The sequence below is a fragment of the Pollicipes pollicipes genome, unplaced genomic scaffold (genome assembly GCF_011947565.3).
Source record: "Pollicipes pollicipes isolate AB1234 unplaced genomic scaffold, Ppol_2.1 Scaffold_7231;HRSCAF=8579_pilon_pilon_pilon, whole genome shotgun sequence".
NCBI lineage: Eukaryota > Metazoa > Arthropoda > Thecostraca > Pollicipedomorpha > Pollicipedidae > Pollicipes > Pollicipes pollicipes.
In genome coordinates, this window is record NW_023597034.1 from 29,456,687 (window position 1) to 29,480,468 (window position 23,782).

Here is a 23,782-nt window from a genome sequence, read left to right on the forward strand (position 1 = left end):
CCATTGAGGGACATCAGAAGTCTATCAGGCTCGTAAAAAGGTCAAGTACGCACATGCGGCCCACTTCCAGTAACACGCTGTCTCTCAGGTTTTGCGGGAGCGCACTCGTACAGGCCTTTCTCTAATCAGCGCAGTCGTATTACTTTTTCTTGTGACCAGCGAGGAGCTACCAAAAGAGAAAACTATCTACTTTTGTTTGTGATATTACCAGCGTCACGCACCATTCAAGTGAACTATGGATGCCATTGGTCAAACTTCCCACACGCGGTTAAGAGGGTCACCAACGGCCTTGTGTGGCCCGCTAGGTCCTTGAATCGGCAGACAAACGCATCCCCCACCTTACGGAGCCCGCAAATCCGTAGATGTAGGCGTTCGGTCTGTCCACGTGTGGTGTGTGATCACGCCGCGTAATGATTCGTGTGAAAACTGCCGAAAACCATACCACGTAACCCTCCGCCTACAATCGTCATTGGTCACATGGCTTCCTTTCAAGCGCCGTCTCAGCCCCTGGCCTCCCTGATCGACTGATCTGCGTCACGTGCAGGGGTCCGGTGACTGTCCAGTGACTTTCGCGCGGAGATGCGCGCGGCATGACAGATCGCTTCACATGGCATCGCCTCCCACTTCGCACGCCGCAGCTCCCAACAAGCGTCGTCACCACGCATGCCGTCCCAGACACAGTCCATCGACAATGGTGCCTGTTTATTAACAGAGAGTTGTGAACACGGGCGAGCCCAGCCAGACCAGTGCGGCCCGGCCGGTCGCCCGGACATCGAGCTCCAACACCGGCGACACGGGCGACGCGCGCACACCGACTATGTCGGGCGCGCCGCCGGCCGCCACACTCGCGCTCCGTCTACAGTAGCGGTGAAGTGATGTGTTCGAACCGTCCCGGCGCCGCGCGAGAGCGAGTCCAGCCCCAGCGCGAGGTCCCCACACGGACAGACAGGGCGCCGGTGCCGGTCGCTCATTTGTCGGCGGCCGGCGCGGTGGCGGCCGCGGCTGCAGCCGCGGCTGCGGCGGCGGCGGCGCCGGTCGTCTGGCCGGGGAAGGCCGGGTGCGAGGGCGCCGACATGCCGGGCACCGAGTACTGCGGCCGGAGCGCCGCCAGGTTCAGGCCGGCGTACTGCGCCTGCAGACCCGCCGGGAACTGCGGGGTCGCGTCGGCGCCTGCGCACAGAGGGCCGGAACCGAGGTCAGGTCACGCGACACGGCTGCGGGACGGTGGCCGAGCCGACGCACTGTCCGCACTCACAGCTGCGTGACAGCGTGCTGTGCCGGACGACCAGAAGCAGCAATGTCGTTAATTGGGAACTACACGAAGTGGTTTGTCCAAAATAAAAGAACTCGTAATGCATGCCAACTTAACATTCACTGGCCAGATTTAAGAAAAACCGGTCACACCGAGCGTCTTAGACACGGCAGCTAAGTCTAAGGAGTTGCCCACGGCGCGGCGGCGGTGAGCCACGACTCGCTGCAATGCGGTAGAAGCGGCCAGCAGGCCACGTTGTACGCGGTACCGAGCCAAACGCGCTGGCCGGTGTTGCGCCCCACATAGACACCTGACGATCCTGCTGGGGGCCCCGCTCGCCGCCTGCGAACGGCGGTAAACAACACGACCCCGGCCCCGGGACGAGGGGGGGGGGGGGACAGCACTGACCGGGGTGGGCGGCGGTGCCGGCTGCCAGCCGGGACAGAATGGAGCGCTCCGACATCTGCAGTCGCTGCGCCACGGGAGGGATCCGCGCCAGCGACGCCGGCAGCCGGGTTACATCAGACCGCATGTCCGTCAGCAGCTCCTCCAGCTGGTTCAGCACCTGGGAGGGCGGGCGAGGCGTCAGGAACCACAGGCCGCGGCGCATCCACACCGTTAGGCGGCGGATCTGACCGACACGGGCAAGCTCGACATTCAAAGGCAGGCAAAGCACAATGAAAAGCGTTTCAATTGATCTGAGACATGCATCAACAGCCTTATACCACAGAAGCAAGAGGAGCAAAACCCCAACAGCTCCGTGAGACCGCGCGCGCGTGCACACCGCATCCAGCTAAATCGAGACCTTATCAGTGCTTCGCGTCATCGTATAGCCCGGCCCAAAGGCCGCTAATCGGATGGGTTTTACAGCCGGATGCAAGAGACGTATCCATCACGGCGCCACCTGCCGCCGCAAAGCGTGCCTCCGTGCACAAGGCGCTCCCACCTTGTGCAGGACAGCGTTGGCGGGCTTGTTGCCGGCCAGGCTCTCCTTGCTGAGGTGCTGATGGCTCTCAGCCAGACACTCGACTTCGGCGAAGCGGGCGTTGAGCGCCATGGCCGGGTGGTTCGACTCCTGTGTGAGGTTGAGGTAGGCCGCCCGTCGCAGCTGCTCCTCTATCACCAGGGCCTGCTCCAGCAGCTTGAACCGCCGCGCCAGGAACTTGTTCTTGATCTCGAGGAAGTTGCCCTTGCCGACGTCCATCTTGAACGGCTCGTTGATGATGGCGAATCTGCTGACACGGGGTCCGGTCATTGGATTCGCGGCCTTCATGGGCGGCCAAGCGGCAGACGAAGGGCGACAAGGAAAGCGGGGCGAACGCAGCATGAACGGAAGCCGTAACGTAGTCATGTGAACGGACGACAGCGACACAGGAAAGGAAGAGCACAATCTCACCACATCGCGTGGTTTTCAAAAGTCGAGACTGGAGCGGCGGCAGTCTGGGTTCGGCCCCGTGCCGCGCCAGCCCCGCCCCGCCCCGGCCGGGCCCCAGCCGCCTCACCTCACGTCGTTCTGGATGTCCTGCCAGCGGCCGTAGCCGTGCACCACGATGCCGGCCAGCAGCCAGTAGTCGTGCCGGCGGTGCCAGATCTCGTACTCGCGGCCCGGCACCGCCGCCTTCTCCTCGTTCACCCACAGCGTGTGCAGCTCGGTGAAGCCGCCGTCGGCGATGTTGAACATGAACTTGTGCTTGGGTCGCGGCGGTGACTTCTTCTCCTGCCGGGGCACCGCACGGGTCAGAGCACGGGCGGATGCCGGGGGGGGGGGGGGGGGGGGGGGGGGGGGATAGCGGCAGGAGAGGCGAGCGCGCGGCGCGCCGGGATGGTCAATCCAAACATTCGTACGGTTACATCACAATCACCGATGACCACCACACATGCCACGCCAGCAGAACCGCTGGCAGAATGCTGGCCCCTAGAAAAATATTGGTGAGCTGTAAAGCGCGGTGCGCGCTGGCGTCAAGCCGAATCAGTGACGTCATAGCGCGAACTGGAACCTGGTGCCTATTTCCTTCGTGCATCAAACCAGCATGATGGTTGGAATTCCGTCAGAAATATGCTACAGCATAACAATAAACCAACAAACACATGAGAACAATGCTCTAATCATAAGTACTAGTTTTGACACAACCTACCTCTTTCTTGTCGTCTTTCACTACCTCCTTCTTTTCTTCCTTCTTTTCGTCGTCCTTTTTGGCGGCATCCTCGGGCTTCTTCTCCTCGGGCTCCTTAGCATCGGCGGAGTCCTTGGCGGCTGCCGGTTCCGCGGGCTCGGCCTTCACTCCGTCTCCCTGCTCGTTGGGCTTGCTCTCTGTGTCGGCCTCCTCCTTCTTCACGTCCGTCTCCATCGGCTCGGACTTCTCCGTGGTCTCCGCCTCCTCCTTGGTCGGCTTCGGCGCCTCCTCCGCCTTCTCTGGCGCCTCGTCAACCTTCTCTTTCTTGACTTCCTCCCCGGCGGGTGACGGCTCCTTGTCGGCTTCCTTGCTGGCCTCCTTGCTAACCTCCTTGTCTACCTTCTTCTCCTCCTCGGCTTCTTCCTTCTTTTCACCATTCTGAAATGACGAAACCGCATCTCAGCATCCTCGAGGGCAGTTCGTCACCGCGTGTGATCAGCAACAAGCACGCCATCGGTGCAGAGCACGCGTCACAGCGCGAGTGACAGCAATAAGCGTGCTAAAAAGCCGTACGACCGACTACAGCATTGTCCCATTCTCAAACAGTGGGCTTTCACGGTCACATCGCGACCGATCTGCGTGTGCCATCGCGTGAAGAAGGCGCGGCGGACCACGCCCGGCGCCCGTCACTGACCTGCGGGGGCGGGGCGGGGCTGGGGGCGGCGGACGTAGCCGGCGTGGCCGAGGCCGAGGTCTGCGCTGACGTCTGGTCGGAGGTGGCCGCCGAGGAGGCGCCGGTGGGCGGCAGCAGGACGGGCACCGCCGGGCGCCGCTCCATCAGCTCCGGCACCGAGAAGCTGCCGTTGACCGCCTCAAACTCCTGGACCTGCCGCCCAGACACGGAGACCAGGCGTGTCACGCCAGGGCGGTACAGACGACGGCAACGCGGTCAGGCTCAGCCACGGAGACCAGGCGTGTCACGCCAGGACGGTACAGACAACGGCAGCGCGGTCAGCTCTGGTCGGCGCCGGAGATGACGTCGTTAGGACACAGCGGCAGTACACCAGCCTCCCATCCTCTCCCTCATGTACGCATCCTTTCTCTCAAGGATCGCGGCACCACTGGCCTCAGACCCAGCACATTTGGTGGCTGCCGTCCGCCACACCAGGTCAGCACACCGCGCCCAGCACGCCCCGGCACCGCAGCACACCCGGGCCGCCGTCCCGCCGTACCTTCTTGCGGATGAGTGACATTATGCCGACACGCGTGAGCACGTGCTGGCGGCTGAGGCCCTCGCGCGGCACGCCGTCGGCGAACGTGTCGGCGTTGTCGGCGCCCGGCTCGCACAGGTGCCGCATGAAGAGCGACACGTAGGCGCGGAAGTTGCGCTCTGACTTGCCACGCAGGTCACGCACCAGCCTGGCGGAGCGGACGGACGGGTCAGGTCAGGTCAGGTCAGGTCCCGTCAGGTCAGGTCGGTCAGCCACAGCAGTGGTTCTCCGGACGAGGGGAGGCTGGCCGCAGCACAATTCCGTGTCAGGAGCGTGTTTTTCGAACATTTCGCCTCACTACGAACAATCTCCTCCTGTGCGACCCTGCTGACTGCTGTGCAGACCACTTAAGAGCCTGCTGGAACCGGCCAGCCACAAGGATGTGTTTTCACCACACTCGGCAGAACAACTGACGAAACCAGCAACATTAGCATATCTTTTCACATGGCCGGGCGCTGTTTGGTTGGTACAAGTCGCGCCACACGCATTACATCGTAACTCACCACTGCGAGTTGAAGGCGTCCTGTGGCGGCATACCCCAGCGCATGATGGCGTTCAGGAACGCCTTGCGCTGCCGGGCGTTGAACCCCAACACCTGGCGGGCACAGAGCAGGCATGTAACCACCACGCCCACAGCGCAGCGCCCCGTCAGGCGGCGTCAGCGGCCGGCCTCGCTCTCCACTGTCCGAGGCCGCCTTTGCAGCTGACATCGAGGCTTCGGAGCCAGCCGCCTAAAAGGCCTCGGGTGGCGGCGGCCACTGCTGTCCGGCGTGGGTCGGCGCGTCGCCGGTCCGTCCGGCCCGCGCAGGCGACCGGCCGTCCCATCCCGCCCGCCCTGTCCCAAGGCGCACGCCCTCGACGCTGACCACGCTCCCCTCGGCTCGAGACGCGCGCTTCCCACGGCCGCTGCCGCGTCAGCCGGCGCCGGGGCCGGGCGCGGCGCGACGACACTCACCTCGATGTTGCCGCCGACGCGGGCCAGCAGCGGCGGCAGCGGCCGGTCCCGGGCGTCGCCGCGGCGGCGGCGCCGGTCTGTCGAACGACCGTACCGCACGTCACGGCACAGCAATGTGCGCGAGCACATACACACATGGACGGGAAAGGCACGGTACGATGGACCGCCCGAGCGTACTACTACGTAGCCCAGCTATGCCCGCTGAGGTTATGACATCATTTGGGAGTGCGGAGAACCGTGATGGTGAGGCAAATGGCGCGGCAACTAGCAGATAAACTATGACATAACGACGACGTGACGACATCACCTATGACACAGTGCATGCGACAGATCGTCAGCAAACTGAGCCTCCTCCCCCTCTCCCACGAGCCAGCAAGCGCGGCGGGGGTGCCGGACAGTGCGCCGCCACACGCCGCCACCCACCGTCGTCCAGGTCAGCGTCGCTGTCCTGATCGTCGGTCGGCACCGAGAAGTCAGAGTTGTAGTCGGACGGGTTCTCGCCCTGCCAGTTGCCGTCCTCCCTGCCGTCGTTCGTGTCGTTGTAGTTGACCTGAGGGCAGGCGTCAGGTGAGGTCAGATGGGGTGAGGGACCAGAGGCATGCCTGAGCCACCGCCAGCTGCGCAGCACCGGACAACAGACGCCCTCCTGCAATATCACCTACTCCACACACCTCCAGGCGCTTTCACACACACCTTCCACACACCTCACCCTCTTCCCAACACTTGCCACCCTCAGTTAACGCAAGGGTCCAGCAACCTAACTTTGACACATCCCGCGCTGGAGAACATGACCGGTTAACTCAACTAAACAATGACGAGCATGCTGAAGCGGCCCGGAGTCCGGGCGCACGCTATGCCGGCGTGTCGCTGACTCCTCCAGACTCTGCGAGCCCGCCGCCGGCGCGGACGCACCTGTTTGCGGACGCGCTTGCCCTTCCCGAGCGTGCGCGCCAGGTCCTCCTGCTGCTGCTCGTAGTGGTGGCGCAGCAGCTTCTCCCAGTACTGCGGGTCGGTGTTGTCCGCCTCCTGCTTGATCACCTCCAGGTCCTCCTCCTCCTCGGCGCCCTCCTTGGTGGCGTAGGTGGCCACCTGACGGCGCGGCGCCGACGGTCAGCGGCGGCCACCACGCCCCGAGCGGGCCACACGGCACACCGGCCCCGACCGACACGGCCAGGCCACGAGACGGCATGGACTGAAGGCGGCCATCTTACGCTGCAGCGTTTGGCCAAGAAATTCGTCCCGCTTGCGCGTTTGAAACAGAAAAACAAAGGTCGAAACATAACGAGAAAGCTGCATCCTTGTAGGCCATTGGAACATCCTAATCGCATGCAGCAAGCGACTAGTTTTGAACGCACTGATTTCGCACACACAGCCTCCAATCCCACCCTCGGTAAGAGGAGGTACAAAGAGTTCCTGCAAGGGTGAGGGCGAGCGGACCGCGCCGGTGAGCGCGCGGCGGCATCATCACCTTGAAGCTGGAGAGGTACTCGTTGCTCCACTCGGCCTTCTCCTCGATGCCGGCCTGGGAGCGGTCAAGCAGGGCGCCCACGGCCGCGTCGTCGTAGTGGATCTCGTTCTCAGGCCCGTCGGGGTTGTTCTCGTCCTCCTTGAAGAGCTCCTCAGTGCCGAACTTGAGGATGTCGTCCAGGTCCTTCTTGCTGAGGTTGGTGCCCTTGCCACCCATGCCGGGGCGCACCACCAGGTGGGTCAGCATCATCTTCTTCTTGGCCACCTGGGTGACCCGCTCCTCCACAGAGTTGCGCGTGACGAAGCGGTAGATCATCACCTGAAGCCACAAGTTCGGCGTCAACGATCCACCACAGCAGCCCGCTCATACGCAGCTGACTCTGTCTTATACCACCAACCCGCCCATCATCAAAATCAGACCAGTCCCTGGGCTGCACACGACGGCTTGTGCCACCGACTTCTGAACAACGTCACGCCTCTGGCGGACACAATAGCGCACCGTACGCACCTTCAACTAAGAGACCTCCCGCCAATATCCCCCCCCCCCCCCTCCCCCACGTAGCAGGCCCGCTGATCTGCAGCTGGCGGGCAGCGCCGCCGGCCGGCCGGGAGCCCGCACCTTGCTGGTCTGGCCGATCCTGTGGGCGCGCGAGAACGCCTGGATGTCGTTGTGCGGGTTCCAGTCGCTGTCGTAGATGATGACGGTGTCGGCCGTGGCCAGGTTGATGCCCAGACCGCCCGCCCTGCCGACACACAACGGTCAGATGATGGACCGCGACTCGCTGCCAGACGCGTCAGTCATTCTCGCAGGCAGCTCGCGGCGTGCCATCGCGCCACTCGGCGCTGAACCACTACGTCCCTCAGTGCCCGGTGCGCGAACGACACCAACGGACCGCGTTAACGAGTTCCAAACGCCTAACCAATATTAACCAACACTATAAGAAGACCAGACAAATGAAGGCTGTCCAGAAGCGACCCCACCGGCCTCCAGCCCGGCGGACACGCATCTCTGCGTCCGTCGTCTACCGGAACGGAACCGCAGCGAGGCATCGGCGCTGTCCCCACCACCCCACCACGTCCGGACGGCATCCGAGTGTCGATAGCGGTCCTCCCTCTCTCCCTCCCCGCCGCCCGCACCTGGTCGACAGCGGTCCTCCCTCTCTCCCTCCCCGCCGCCCGCGCCTGGTCGACAGCGGTCCTCCCTCCCTCCCTCCCCGCCGCCCGCGCCTGGTCGACAGCGGTCGTCCTTCCTCCCTCCCCGCCGCCGTCACCTGGTCGACAGCAGGAAGACGAAGGCCTGCGCGCCCTGCGCGTTGAAGCGGTCGATGGCGTCCTGCCGCAGCGCGCCCGTGATGCCGCCGTCGATGCGCTCGTACTTGTAGCCCATGCCCTCGCAGAAGTCCTCCAGGATGTCCAGCATCTTGGTCATCTGCGAGAAGATCAGCACCCTGCCGGCCGGAAAAGGGCGCGTCACACCGGCGCGGTCACTTTCAGCCCGCCAGCCGCGCCGCCGCGACAGGTGAGCACCCGCCACCCGCTACGCATGATTCCCGTCAGCGACACCACCGCTAGCAATCATACAGAGTGTTGGCGCCACCACGAGCCGCCCTGCCTCCTGGCAGTGTGGACGGCCACGAGACGCCCACGCGCCCGGCTATGTTCCCTGTCGACTGAGCGTGCCAGCGGCCGCGTCAGCTGCCGCCGGCGCTTCTGACCTGTGGCCATCGTTTTTCAGCTTCTCCAGCATCTTGGAGAGCAGGACGAGCTTGCCGCTGGACTTGGTGACGGCGTCCGTCTCGTACATGCCGTTGGCCAGCTTGGGCGCCTCGTTGGAGGCTACGCTGAACAGGTACGGGTGGTTGCAGCACTTCTTCAGCTCCATCATCACGTTCAGCAGCGACATCTACGAGGGCGGCATATTCCTTTACAGACTGGTGACCAGTTGTATACCGGGTAAACTAGAGACCAGAGATCACCTTAGATCTAAATCACTGTGTCCTGTGTATCGTCATACAGTGCTCTCTGCTTTGCCCCTCGAGTAACAAGTGCTCAATTCATCCGCCGACACCTTTTGAGGTAGCATATCAGGAATTCCAGCTATGCTAGAAAGTAGGACACAACATATGAACCGGTGACATCCAGCTAAATGGATTACATAGCCATCTCACAACAGTGGCCACATTGGAGAAATAGGCCACACACATGTCCAGCCGGTACAGCTATACGGCGGATCAGGGCGACGGCCGCGCCCCGCGGGTGCCCCGAGGAGTGCCCAGATGACCCGAGCTGACCTGCTGACCGCCCGACTTCGAGTTCAGAGCCTCGAAGTTGCGGGTCAGGATGTACTTGTAGTACTTCTTCTGCATGGCCGACAGCTCCACACGCACGATGAACTCCGACTTGGACGGCATGTTCTGAGGACGGATTTGAACATCAGGTAAGCCAGTGAAACCAATAGCACGAATACACGAAAGTGAAGAACAAATGGTCACCATTTAGACGGGAGCACATACGAGCCGTTCTGCACAAAAACATCGCACGCGGCGTACAACACGTGGCCACAATGTAACTTCACCCAAGTGGCCCGGCACACACCTATCAGCTGCCGCAGCCGCGGCCGCCGCCGGGCGCCGTAACACGCCCCACCGGCACGTGGCGCCGCACCACCGGCCGGCCGGGGAGCTGCGCCACTCACCTTGAGCACGTCGGCCTTCAAGCGGCGCAGCATGTGCGGACCCAGCATCTCGTGCAGCTTCTTGATCTGCTCCTCCTTGGCGATGTCGGCGAACTCGTTCTGGAAGGCCAGCAGGTCCTGGAACTTCTCTGGACATAGGAAGTTGAGCAGGTGGAACAGCTCCTCCAGGTTGTTCTGCAGAGGCGTACCCGTCAGTAGCAGCTTGTAGGCTAGCTTGTAGCCAGCCAGGATCTTGAAGAACTGAAAAAGATCGGTAGAGCGTGTCATTAGTGGTCATCAGCCACCGTACCATGACCGGCGGACAGACCCCAGTTCGGGTGGGCTGCACCCCACTTCACGCCACCGTCCCGTACCATCACGACGCCCCGCCCTCCGGGCCGGCCTCGCCCGCGCCCGGCACCAGCGCCCTCACCTTGGACTGGTTGTTCTTCAGCCGGTGAGCCTCGTCCACGACCAGCACCTCCCAGTCGATGCTGCCCAGGCACGCGTTGTCGATCGAGATCAGCTCGTACGACGTCAGCAGCACGTGGAACTTGATGTTGTTGGTGCGCACGCGCGACGCCTTGCCCCCGCCGCGCGTGGCGCCCTCCTCGAAGCTGAGCTCGTGCTCGCGGATGGTGACGCGCGCGTCCTTGTCGCCCACGTAGGTCACCACGTAAAACTCCGGCGCCCAGGTCTCGAACTCCCGCTCCCAGTTCACCAGCGTGCTGAGCGGCACGGCGATCAGGAACGGGCCCTTGGAGTGGCCCTCCTTGTAGAGCGAGTACAGGAAGACGATCGTCTGAATAGTCTTGCCCAGGCCCATCTCGTCGGCCAGGATGGTGTCCGTGCCGTTGCCCCAGGAAAAGCGCAGCCAGTTGAGGCCCTCCATCTGGTAGTCGTGCAGCGTCATCTTGGTGCACTCCAGGTACTCTGGCTGCTTGTCCCAGCGCCGGTTGGTGTCGCGCATGGGCCGCTCCGGCGGCAGCGTGTACCGCCTGGCGGGGGCAGGCGCCGGGGCGTCAGCACGGAGCAGCCGGCCAGCCCCACCCCATCACACGTGACGTCATCACACACGAGAACATGGCACACGCGAAAACAAGGCGCACACGCACCGGCGGGTAGCAAACATCGGCGACTGGTCTACGGCTCAGACACACGAAGAGCAATCGCGGAGGACAACACCAGCACGCGTCTCAGAACCCTGCCGTGAGACGTTGTCCGTCAGCAACAGCAGTCACAGCGCCCCGGCCGTGTTCCGCCGGCGCGGCGGGCCCGCGTACCTCTTGCGTCCGTCCTCGTCCTCGTCGGCGTCCCGGTGCTTGCTGCGCTTGCCCTTCTTCTTGCCCTTCTTGGAGGAGGGCTCGCCGGACATGACGGCGTGCAGGTCCTGTCGGCGGGGCGCGACGGTGCGGTCAGCGCCACCGATGGACCGCACGGAAGGCGCCGGTCTCGCTCTGGGGCACGGCTGAGCTATCGCAGCGCACAGGACGCGGCGCGGCACAGCCAGACGTGCGGCGCTGAGGCCACCGCCGGCAGCACTACATACGCGTACATTAGAGGAAACCGACGGACAACCGCACCCAGTTAGCAGACGACTGAAGCTTGGTTTGATGCTGGTCACCAGCAGTCCCCAAACACGAGCCGAGCATGTTCGGAAAACGATAACCAACTCATTGTTCTCTTTTCAAGTTTCTCCTTTTGAAAATGCAATATCGGAGACCCCTGCAACCTAGTTCCATCACATGGCATGCGCCCTTCAAGACGCAATAACAAACCAACACAAAACCAACAATAGCGGTTATTTTCACCTCTCGTGACAATTTTCCGCCGGCTTTCCCACCCGTGCGTCTACGCGTATTGGGCCGGCGAGTCGCGGCCGCTCTCCCCGCCCGGCCTCACGTTATATGCGTCGATCTCGTCGCGTAGTCCGGTGATGTCGGCGTCCTCGTTCTCCCAGGTGGCGTACTCGTACCCGAGGTCCTTCCACTTGACCAGGTACTGGACGGCGCCGTGGCGGATGGTGCGGTAGTTGAGCACGCGGTGGATCACCAGCCACTCGGGACGCACGCCGTTCCTGAGAACGGGCGGGGTGGAGAGGGGGGAGGGGGAGGGGGAGATCAGACGGGCCGCCACCGGGGACTCGGCTCCAGCCACCAGCTACGCCCCGGCACCCACGCCAAACTGTGCAATGTCCGTCCCGGGCGGAGGCTAGCAGGACGCACTGTGACCCCAGCGCGGCGTTAACACCCCGACCCCGGACGGCCCGTGAGCGGGGCACACGTCCCTCGCGCCACTCCCATTCCGTGTAAAGAGACCGCGGCGCGCGGCGCAAGTCCTGCCGCCGCAGGTGTGCGCCTCTCCTCTCCAAGCGGCGGCGGCGGCGGCGGGCCGGCGACGGACCTGTAGAAGCGCTCCTCCAGGTGCTGCGGGTCGTCCTGCACGTGCTTCTGCCGGTAGTGCTCCGTGTGCTCGGCGTCCTCGAACGTCGGCGGCTCCTCCATGTCGTACTTGCGCATGTAGAAGCGCAGCAGGCTGGCGTGGTAAATGTCCAGCTGCAGCGGGGAACGAGCGGCGTCACACGGCGTGACGGTGGCGGCTGGTCCGAGACCTCCCGGCCATGAGCTCAGTCAGCACCGAACACACGGCGCCCCGTGCCACGGCTAACTCGGCCAACAACGCGCATTACACGCGTTCGGGACAATCTCGTGGCTACGAAGAGCCACATGTCTTCCACTTAACAACACAAAAACACAGATTATACAATTCGTCGCTTAACATGTCATTTAAAAGAATGCTTGAAATTGACGACAACCAAGATCTTGATAGTGTCAGGAGGCCCACATCAGTCGTGCCGCCGGTTCCTGGCGCCAGCCCACCTGGAGCTCGGAGACCCACTCGCAGTGCCAGTAGCTCTGCTCGTGGTACTTGACGAAGTATTCGCGCTGCCGGGGCGGCTTCTTCCTGGGCGAGGCGGCGGCGGCCGGGTCGGCCGGCTTCTCCTCGGGTGGCTCCACCCAGCGCCATGTGAGGATCTTCTGCACCTTGCCGGCCAGCGGCTCGCACTGTCGGCGCAGCGGGGCAGCTGTCAGCCGACGCTCACACGGCGGCAGACGGGCAGAGGGAGCGGTTCACCACCGCACCCCGGCCGCCGCCCGCGGACGGGCCGTCAGCGGGGCGGCCGTCAGCCGACGCTCACGCGGCGGCAGACGGGCGGCGGGAGCGGCTCACCACCGCACCTCGGCCGTCGTCCGCAGACGGGCGGAGGGAGCGGTTCACCACCGCACCTCGGCCGTCGCCAGCGGGCGGGCCGTCAGCGGGGCGGCCGTCAGCCGACGCTCACGCGGCGGCAGACGGGCGGAGGGAGCGGCTCACCACCGCACCCCAGCCGTCGCCCGCAGACGGGCGGAGGGAGCGGCTCACCACCGCACCCCAGCCGTCGCCCGCGGACGGGCCGTCAGCGGGGCGGCCCTCAGCCGACGCTCACGCGGCGGCAGACGGGCGGAGGGAGCGGCTCACCACCGCACCCCAGCCGTCGCCCGCGGACGGGCCGTCAGCGGCCAGCCCGGCCACACCCCCAGGGTAGCCCAACATGCGCTATTCAGATGCTATGATGCGATGCGATTAGATACTACGGTACGCTTCCTCATCGCCATCCTGTGCAGGTGGTGATGAGGGAGCCGCCGGCCGCGTTCACCCGTATCTTCTAACACGACACCGGCCACGCGTTCCGCCCTAACGTTTGAGCGACGGCGCCGGGCTCAGTTCGTCTCGATTGAGATTGAGACCGAGACCGAGACCGAGACCGAGACCGAGACCGAGACCGTGGCCGAGGCCGAGACCGAGACCGAGAACGAGCCCGAGTCCGCCGGCGGGCGCCGCCTGACTCACCGAGCAGCGCGGGCAGCGCCAGTCGCCGTCCGGGATCTCCTTGAGCGGCGGGTTGAGACAGTGTGTGTGGTAGGCGGCCGGACACATGTCACAGCACAGCAGCTCCCCGCCGTCCTTGCACGTGCTGAAACAGTGCGCAGGGAGTGGACAGAGGCGCCACGCTGACGGTGGTGGGCCACCAGCCGGCCGCCGCTGCGCCCGTCTCTGCAGACTTCGGGCAGAACACTGGACGCACCACGCAGCGGGTGACGAGCGGTAATACAGCAGACACGTCTCACATGCTGCACACAAACACAACGACTGGCGATTCGCCATGTAATCATCACTATAACAAAAATGCTTGCGGCTTATAGGCCTGCCGACTGCCCCGGTTATTCGGCACTCAAACACATCCAAAACGTGCTGCAGTCCACCCCGTCCAGCCGTGAGCGAGTGTCGGCCGGCCGTACCGACAGAACTCCTGGTGCTCGTCGTCCGACTGTCGGTCGGGCCGCTCCGGGGGCCCGTCGCGCTCGCACGTGGGGCACATCCACTTGCCCTCGGGCGGCTCCTCCAGCTCGGGCTCCAGGCACACCAAGTGGTACGCCTTGGGGCACGTGTCGCAGAGGATGATCTCGCCGCCCTGCTGGCACACCTGCGGGCGGCGGACGCCGGTGTCAGGCGGTGTCAGGCGGCGCGCCCGACCGAGCCGCGCGCGTGGGACATGGCCGGGAGCAGAGCCCGGGGCGCCCAGCCTCATCCGCGGCGCCACTGGTCGGTCACCAGAGTGGGATCGTGGTATGGAGTGCAAACACGCGCCATATGTCGCACAATGGCGATCGCTTTCGCGGCTAGCACCATGGATATGGTCGAAACAGCCGGACTTCAAGCTTAGAAATGGTTACAGGCCTACATGAAGACAAATGCACGTGAGCACATGCACGGGCCTCTCACCTCGCAGAAGTCCTGGTGGTCTGTCTCGTAGCCCTCCTCGTCACGACCCGGCTTCTTGCTCTTGCGCTTCTTCTTGTTGCCGATCTTGGTCTTGGCCTTGCGGCGCGGTACGTCGTTATCGTTGGAGTTCTTGCTGACCTCCTCGGCCTCGGCCAGCATCTGCTCGAACTCGGCGTCCGAGTCCTTGCCGCCCTCGGAGTCCTCGTCCTGCCGTCCGGACGCGCTCCGGTCAGCGCGGCCGTGCGGACACGCCCCCCCCCCCCTCCCCCCGGTCGGCGCGGCCGTCCGGACACACGCGTGCCCGCCGACTTCGCGCGACACTACGCGACAACACACCGCAGCACGGGACCAATCGACACTTCTCCACGGTCGAGGGCGCCGACCAGAGCAGGGGCCATGACGGACGACGGTGCGTGGTGTGCCGCGGGCACTGACAACCGTCCACCACTGCCAGGACGGCTGATACTTAGACGGTCGTTGTCTGCACATGAACCTGACGGACACTGGCAATTCAGCATTCCGGGAGGCGACGCAGGAAGGCAGACCTCAACATCTAATCATGAGCAGCACATGGACCAGAAAGCAACATACAGAGTCAGCAAACATCACCGGACGTGGCCTCTCACCGAGGAGCCCTTCTTCCGTTTGCCCAACTTGATCTTGAGCGTGGGAACGCGGCCCTTTTTGGCTGAGCCGCCAGCCTTCGAGCGTCTGGAGCGCTTCTTCTTGGCCGAGTCGTCGTCATCCTCGAACTCGTACTCGTCTTCATCCGCCGGCTACGGCAAAACAAAACGAATAGGATAACTGTTACAGTATGAAATAATCACGGCCAAAACCTGGGCTGTAGTTTTGTACTCAGCTATGGCAGGGAGCCAAGCGACTTTCGGAAGTAAGTTAAATCTGGGGAGAAATCAGACCGTTGGCTGTTGTGGGGTAGGTTTCGTCTTCCTCACTATTCAGACCCCTCCCCCCCCCCCCCCCGCCACACCACACTTCGTGAAATCGCGCCCAGGACAAGATTCTGTTTAGAAGTTCAATGACCGTAAAAACATGGTGTGACCGAACTACGCCGGAAGTTACTGACTTGAACTTATATGGGCAAGGGCAGCAGCAGGTGTATGTGAGACAAATGACTAGGAAACAATGCCGGGTGCACTATGCCCACAGGAACACGAAGGCGCCACCTGCAGCCACCTCGCCTGCCGACGTCACCGCCTGGCGTCAGGCTGACGCTGCAGGCTTCACCCAATCACATCAGTACGAGGACTGCCCCCGACACGACCGCCACTCACGGCTTCCTGCTTCTTCTTGGTGCCCCTGCTGCGCGCCGACGAGCGGACCACCTCCGGCTCCTGCTCGACGTCGTAGTCCTGGTCCTGCTCGGGCTCCTCCTCCTGCGCCTGCTCCTGGTCGGCCTCGGGCTCCGAGTCGGGCTCGGCCGGCGAGGCGGCTGCCGACTCGGCCGGCTGCGAGGCGGTGAACTCCCGCCACTTGGCCGCCACCAGCATCATCTGCTTCGACATGGGCACCTGCAGCGCGGCAGAGTGGCCCGTCAGCGGCTGCAGCCTCGCAGGCGGGCAGGCTGAGCGCGGCGAAACGCTGGCACCGCGTCATGGGAAACACGGTAGCCAACGTCTCGCCTGCGTGCCAGTTGATATTTCTGCTATCTCCGCGTGCTTAAGACAATGCTACATATGATGATAGCAGTGATGGGTAAATGCCACATTCTACTACCTGGCGCAAAAAGCAGTTACTGCAAGTCACAGAATGTCGTCCTGCATGCTGGAGTTTACCTGTGGAATTACTTCCACTCTGTCAAACAATTGGGGACCAAAATTATTTCCATCAACAGGGTATGACCAGACAGGTTATAGGTTATAATTCACTGGAATGGTTGAAAAAAGCTTACAGACAATCAAGCACTTGCATAGTTGTCTGGGGCAAAGCACACACACACAAACTAATGACATCAGGACATAAGCCAGCTTTCTGAGCAGCAGCAGCTCAGCTCACGCCTCAGCAGCTCGACTCCCAGCAAAGTGAGGGGTAGCGCGGAGCACACGGCGGTCTGTCCGAACCCCGGGCAGGGCCCCCTCTCCTGGGACAGCCTGCACTGACCCTGGGGTTCTCCTTGGTGATGAGCGGCCTGATGTGCTGCTGGTAGGCCTTGTACGTGGTGAGCGTCTGGTAGTCCTCGTCCGAATACTCGAGCTCCACGTTGGTCAGGCCGAACGTCTCGCACACCTGGCGCGGGACGCGGATCGTCAGACGCCGCCGCCGACGCGCCTCCGACCAGCCGACGGCCGTCACACATGGCTGGATTGGGCAACACATCTTACCCAAGGACAGCTGTCTGGTGCGGCATGGACCACAGACGAACAGGGCGGCACGTGGCCGTTCACACGATCACAGCCCCTGCCTCTGGTCCCTTCTCAGTGCTCCTGCTGCCTGCATGCCTGCTGCATTAGTGGGACTGCAGACATCAGGAGCACTAGGACGTGGGCCGTTTCAGCCATGTCGCCTCACCTCTGCTGAGGTGGGCATGTTGCTGGCCTCTGAGGTCTGCTCCCTCAGTGGCTTGGCGGCCGCCGACGGTCCCCGCGACCTGCGTGCCTTGGATGTCTCGGCAGCCTCCGAGTCATTGTCCTCTTCGCTCTCCTGGTGGGCACAGACACGGTGAGAAGGGGCACACAAGATCTGATCAAAAGCACCCACAACAGATCATCAGTGGTTCAGGTTGTTACTCAGAGCAGTGTCCACAAGGTGAAATACTTACATCGCTGTCAGCCTTCCTCCGCTTCTTCTTCTTCTTACTTTTCTTGTCATCTCTAGCTTTCCTTTTCTTGCCTTTTTTGCGCTTCTTACCAGCAGGTTCAAAATTGTCCTCTTCCTCTTCCTGAGTAAAAAGAAGTGCCAAAGTCTGTCACCCAAAGGCTGCAACAACCACATTTCTTTGGCTGCATGTTTTAGCAACCAGCCAGCTGCATAAAGCAACATTCAAATTGGATGTGCAAGCCCACCATAGGCACACCATACAGCACAGCAACATGACATAACAAGACACCCAATGATTGCTGACCTGTAGAGCTTCAGAGTCAGCAGCCTGCTCCTCCCCAACTGCATCCTCTTCCTCTCCAACATCACCATCTGAAATGAGTAACAGATATGAAGACCAGCTGTGTTCTGCTTAGTTAACAAAAAACAATTATCAAAACCAGATGACTCAATCATGAGCAGGTATGAGGATAAAGCCAGCTTCACTATTCCAAAGGCCCAGTTTCATCCAACAGCCTGGGGTTTGGCTTTGGCTGCACCTGTGGAGGTCCTTAACCAAGGATAACCCAAATGCTAACTGCTGGCAATTTAGAGCAAACTGAGGTATTCATCCAAACTTTGCTGTTTTTTTTATTTCAGGGCTAATGAAAAGGAGCTACCTGCATCCTCTGACGGCTCCAGATGCAGACAGCATCTTGAGCTCTCACAGATCACAGATGTGATCCCTCAGGTTTCTGACATTTAGCATAGGGTTTAATCAGATTATGCATTAGTGACAGTAAGATGACACTAAACCTCCCAACAATTTTAGCAACATGTAGCCTCACATGAGTTAGCAGAGTCTGAGCAGAGAAAATGGCTAAACCAAACCTAAAAATAATTGAACAGGTTTCTACTCACACCTTGCCCATGATGAATGGAAACTAAACCCCAAGATTTTGGTTTCCTCTACTTCTGGTGGAGTTGACAGGAGGGTGGAAGTGGGAGAGGATCATCATGCAACATATTAACTTTTTCATGCTGATCTCTTCACTGCATGCCTTTCTTGAGACTGATCATGAGCATGCTTTGGCTGGAAGATTGTGCATAAAGTTTTGAAGTGGGGGAGGTGCAGGCCCCTACAAATGATACATCATTATAACCATGGCCATGGTCCATGCATCCAGTTCATCACATGATGAAATCAAGGGTGCAGTATCCTATTCTGTTGGGGGAGGGGGGGGGGGGGCAGGGAGCTCCAGTCAACTCTGAGGGGGGTGAGGGGTCAACCAGTTTCTTGATGTATTTTGAGGATTGGCTATTATTTCTTCACCATTCAGCCCTCCTCCCCCCAGCTCACTTCCCACCATATACTACTGGATAGCATTGCTTTACCTCACATGGGCATCATCACTGAAAGGTTCCCCGGAGAAGCTATATCCATGTTACGATAAATGGATAAAGCACTATTTGCCAACCCTTCAGTAAATCTAGCATAGGGAGTTCAAAGATCAGTGGGACAAAACACCCATGAACCATTTCCGGCTTATGAATTGGACTGTCCATCCCACCCACCCCGCCGGCTGCACGCGGGACCGGCGCTACCGGCTCCCGCGCCCCGTTTCCAGCGCGCGCCGCCGCGAATTGATGACGTCACATCCCAGCTGAGCTGAGACAACGACCCCGCTTCTCAAAAAGTGGCTTGTGACACGACCCCGCATTAATCTCGATCAATACGGAAGCTACAGTTTCAGGTACAGAGTGCCTTCAAACTTGAAAAAACGATTTAAAAAATGTCCTACAAACGCCTCATACAAGAAATTACCGCTTAAACCAAAACAAAAACAACACGCTATCTAAGGCCCTTCCCAATAAAATACGTCCATGTTACCTGCCGCGAGCTTGCTGTCTTCCGTATCTGAAGCCATGCTGCACCTCCTTAAGCTCTCGATGGGTAAAAAGAATACCAACTAACTTCAACTATCACACGTGGGAAAAGCCGGCAAGTTCAATCACCGAATACGCGGAGGTGCTCCCCCTGCCCACTCTGACCCGCGACTGCACCGGTGCAGCCTCTCGCTTCTCATTGGTCCCCTGTCGGGCACATAGCGCTGGCCGATGACGTCATCGGACAAACCGTACACTACGGTTTTCCATGATTCTTCTAGATTTTTCAACGGAGAAAACAATAAAGCGCGTAACAAAGCGCGTTGCATACAGTGGCACAGGCAAGGGAGCACAGGGGGCACGCACCCCCTAAGGCGCCGAGGGACCCTTTGGGCACCTCGGAACCTATGATTAATGACTCGAAAGGCTGGCCGGAGGTCGTGTTCAGGGGCCGGCCCGCAGGGCCGGGCACTTCAATGCCGTCCACAGGGCCCTACGCGCTGATCAGAGCCCCGTGAGTCGATAAGGGCCTCTGTGTTGGTCAGGCACCACCAATAACAGCTGGTATGGGCCTGAGGGCTCTCCCCAAGCAGGGATAAATCAGGAGCCAGCGATTTACATTGGTCGGGGCCCCAGTCTCTGGCAGGACCCTGCAGCGCCTTACAGGAGACCCAGTGCTGACAAGGGGCCCAAGGGGTCCGTCCTCGCGCCGGCGGCCCCCAGAATCTTATCCCTGTTACTGCATCCTCTCCTGGCCCCACGGTCGCGTTCCTCGCACGGCTCGCCAGGGGCAGGAGGGGAAAGCGAGCGCCTTTAAGCGGCGCGCACCAAATAACGCAAACATTAACAAGCTTGGACATAGGTGTTCTCTGACACCTCACATATGTGCCAATTGTTGAACCACCTACGGCGATCAGGTATGTCGCGTCAATGCGGATTTCTGCCGTCGATCTGGGACCAACTACACGAGTCAGGAGGACCAATGCGGTATGATGCATCCCTCCCCTAAACCAATGTAACATGGACAGCGCCGTTGATTTACTTCATGCAATCGTCTAAGGCATGACTTTTTAGTTTGTTGGCTATAAAATTCAGCTGGAATTTACTCCGCGATGGCGTCCGGCTTTTGTTCTAGTTATGGAAGAAAAAAGGAAACAAATGTTAATGAAAATATACCCTCCGTAACACATGGACATATCCAGCACATTTTTAGTGGGGGGAGGGGCTTTTTACCATCAAGAGGTCCTTTACCAACCCTGCCCCCCCCCCCCCATTGCCAAGGTTCTGGCCGCGCGCCTAATACCATAAACGCGTAGTTCTGCATGACATCGAATTTGTCCGGCGTGTTTATTTGCGTTGTAAGACCTTTCGCCAGCCGCCAAAAGAAGTTGCGCGTTTACAGCATTGGACCATGACTTTGTTTCACGTATATGCACACAACTTTCGCCACACATTTGCTGCAACAGGTCCCAATTTGTCGCCTTTGGAGGCTCCGTAGACATGCCATGACCATATCCGACTATACAGGACATGGGTGCGCGAACAAATGAGGGCAGTTCCTCTCCGCCGAGCATTTAGCATGGGCTTGACTGGAAAGAAATTCAAATTTAGTCGAGGTTATCTGGATTGTCCTCAAAGCCCAGGAACGTGACATTCTGCCCCCCCCCCCTTGAGCCATTGCATTGGCGGGAGCCATGACCCTGTTGGCCCTCCGTGAGATGTCCGTGGGAGGAACATAGTCTTTCGCACGGCAGACTCAGCAGGCCTTCACTCGCAAGCATCGACTTATTTAAGACCTTCCACTTGCACAGCTCTTTTCACCATACGAGTCACCACGAACTGGCCCGACGTGCACCAGCGACGTTGCGTCCCCTCTTCCTTCTGCCGCAACTGGCCAGGCCCTACGCCATCCAGGGACCTAGCGCCGCCACGTGAAGTAGGGGACGAAAGCAACCAGCGCTAAAATGCCTGCCATTGGTCTGGACAGCCATCTCAAAACGGTAAACATGGATCAGTTCCAAGCAACTGCCAAACAGTCCAGGCTGCCAAAGGCTGCCGGGCATGTAATTTTCACGGAACCATTGGGGCGACACACTAGGATAATTCTTTTGGCTCCAGCGCCCGTGACCACACCTTCAGATTAAAAACAGTGGCGAAGAGAGGGGCTCGAGCTACCAATCAGAGCACCACCAGACAGAGCCAGTTAGGATTTCACGCGTGATATAGCTTATGAGGTCTGTCTGGCCCGTTTCGATGGCTCAGTTGGATAGAACGTCTGCCTCCCGATTCATCCACCCGTGGCGGGGTGGGTTCGAGTCGCTTTAGATGCCCGGTATTTGCACTTGACGGGCATGGCCTGCGGCCGGTGGCAGCGGCCGCGATAAAGATCCAATGACTTGAAAGGGCATGACGGACCGTGCCGAGCATTGCGACACGTTAAGTTTTCGCCACCAAATCCCGCCGTTGACCTGGAGTTGCGCGATCGGATGGTAGCCGCCAAGGCTCGCTGCACTGCTTCCGTGAGCTATGATCCAGAAATATGTCCACTCAGAAGGTTCAAATTGGATCTTCTAAAAAAGTCGTGTTTTCCACAAGGTACACACCGAGAACCCAATGGGAACCCAAATTTATACACAGCCACAGTACGTGATGCAACACATTTTCAACAAAAAACAAACACGCATACACATATTTCTAGAATAGAACAAACAGTCGGCTGAGCACGCTGACAATGGCATCTCATACGCCAAGTAGATCAGAACCAGCAAAACACAGTACGAAAGATCACTGCCGTTGGAAGCAAGTTTTCCAATACGAATGCTACACTTTAAAGCACGGCACAAACGTCCAATCCTTCGGCTAGCCGCCTGTAATCCGTCACTCGACCGCCACAACACCGGCAAGGCCGCTAACACAGCCGGCAGCCCGCAACTCGACCGGTGTCCCGATGGCGGGCGGCGAGCCGCGCTGTCGGCCGCCGGCGCTCCACTGCAGGCGCCCCAGGTACCGGGCGGCGGGCCGCGCTGCCGGCCGTCGGTGCTCCACTGCAGGCGCCCCAGGTACCGGGCGGCGGGCCGCGCTGCCGGCCGTCGGTGCTCCACTGCAGGCGCCCCAGGTACCGGGCGGCGGGCCGCGCTGCCGGCCGCCGGCGCTCCACCGCAGCGCGACGATGCCGCCCGAGGCCGCGGCCGGTCGGCGGTCAGTCGAAGGGGGGCCGGGCGGCCGCGTCGGCCGCGTACTGGCCGCCCGGGGCGATCAGCCGCAGCGGCCGGCCGTCGGGCGTCATCAGCTGCACGGCCGGCCGGCCCTCCTGCAGCGGCAGCGGCGCCGCCTGCCGGCATACCGAGCATACCGTCAGATGGCGCAGGCCAGCATCAGACGGCACAGACCAGCATCAGACGGCACAGGCCAGCGTCACACGGCACAGACCAGCACCAGGAGGCACAGGCCAGCGTCACACGGCACAGGCCAGCGTCACACGGCACAGGCCAGCATCAGACGGCACAAGTCAGCGTCAGACGACACAGGCCAGCATCAGGGGCACAGGCCAGTGTCACACGACACAGGCCAGCGTCACACGGCACAGGCCAGCATCAGGAGGCACAGGCCAGCGTCGCACGGCACAGACCAGCACCAGGCGGCACGGCTAGCGTCACACGGCACACTCCAGCATCAGGAGGCACAGGCCAGCGGCACACAGCACAGACCAGCACCAGGCGGCATAGGCCAGCGTCACACGGCACAGGCCAGCATCAGGAGGCACAGGCCAGCGTCACACGGCACAGGCCAGCGTCACACGGCGCAGGCCAGCATCAGGAAGCACAGGCCAGCGTCACATGGCACAGGCCAGCGTCAGACGGCACAGGCCAGCGCCACACGGCAGCTGGCACACGCCACTCTCAGACGTCCTCACATCACGTTCACACGTGATGTACCAAATCACATGCCACACAACCGACACTGTCAGCAGCCGCACCACCACTACCGCACCGTACGCCGTCACGCAACGTAGCGGCGTGACGCCACGCGCGGCACTACGTCACGCGGCACGACCACCCCAAGACGGCGCTGCCAGACCAGCCCCGGTGCTGCCGCCGCCCTCGTCACCGCAACTGACCGGGCCCGGCGCCGCGCCGCCGCCACCGTCCGGCGCAGGTGGCGCCACCAGCGGCTGGTCGCCGCCGGCCGGGTCCGGGCCCGAGCCGAGCTGGACGGCGGCCGGACCGCCCACCAGCTCCACCGCCTCCAGGTCCGCCTTGTCGTCACGCAGGGTGATCTGCCGCGGGGGAGGGGGGGGGGGGGGGTGAGATCAACAGTCGTGCGGGTCACTGTGCGCGGTAGAGTACTGTCACTGTACGGCGGACCTCATGTGACGACACAGGCATGGTGACTGACAGACGGTTAAGTCTGACCAATGCGAGCTGTGTTCATCATCACATAGACAATTGTTATGATGGCCTTAATAAAAAAAGCTGGAACTTGTAGACAAGACTGGTCTACACTTATGCAGTTATGTATGTATGTATACATATAAATAAATCTATATATATATATATATATATATATATATATATATATATATAC

At 61.0% G+C, this 23,782-nt stretch overlaps 1 protein-coding gene across 1 annotated transcript; it reads right to left on the bottom strand.

Moving 5' to 3' along the window:
* Positions 1 to 685: 685 nt before the first annotated feature.
* Positions 686 to 19,360, bottom strand: Mi-2 (chromodomain-helicase-DNA-binding protein Mi-2 homolog). The gene is made up of 32 exons (XM_037232957.1): positions 19,203 to 19,360; positions 17,637 to 17,704; positions 17,334 to 17,453; positions 17,084 to 17,215; positions 16,676 to 16,801; positions 15,850 to 16,086; positions 15,184 to 15,333; positions 14,558 to 14,764; positions 14,074 to 14,258; positions 13,625 to 13,748; positions 12,613 to 12,798; positions 12,137 to 12,288; positions 11,636 to 11,810; positions 11,017 to 11,123; positions 10,167 to 10,731; positions 9,755 to 9,994; positions 9,351 to 9,473; positions 8,775 to 8,962; positions 8,331 to 8,507; positions 7,679 to 7,802; positions 7,061 to 7,378; positions 6,505 to 6,681; positions 6,016 to 6,142; positions 5,593 to 5,669; positions 5,141 to 5,232; positions 4,599 to 4,785; positions 4,061 to 4,252; positions 3,388 to 3,804; positions 2,755 to 2,969; positions 2,199 to 2,484; positions 1,661 to 1,817; positions 686 to 1,170 (listed from the first exon to the last, which is right to left on the bottom strand). The coding sequence occupies exons 1-32, from the start codon at positions 19,237 to 19,239 to the stop codon at positions 968 to 970; spliced, it is 5,871 nt and encodes a 1,956-aa protein (XP_037088852.1). The 5' UTR covers positions 19,240 to 19,360; the 3' UTR covers positions 686 to 967.
* Positions 19,361 to 23,782: the final 4,422 nt, after the last annotated feature.

Bases quoted from the DNA above. Each gene is read 5' to 3' on its own strand.
- Mi-2 (XM_037232957.1), bottom strand. From the start codon at position 19,239: ATGGCTTCAGATACGGAAGACAGCAAGCTCGCGGCAG. The intron at 12,289-12,612 runs GTGGGCTGGCGC...TCCCCGCTGCAG, and splicing joins AGTGGGTCTCCGAGCTCCAG to CTGGACATTTACCACGCCAG. The intron at 2,970-3,387 runs GTAGGTTGTGTC...GTGCCCCGGCAG, and splicing joins TGAAAGACGACAAGAAAGAG to GAGAAGAAGTCACCGCCGCG.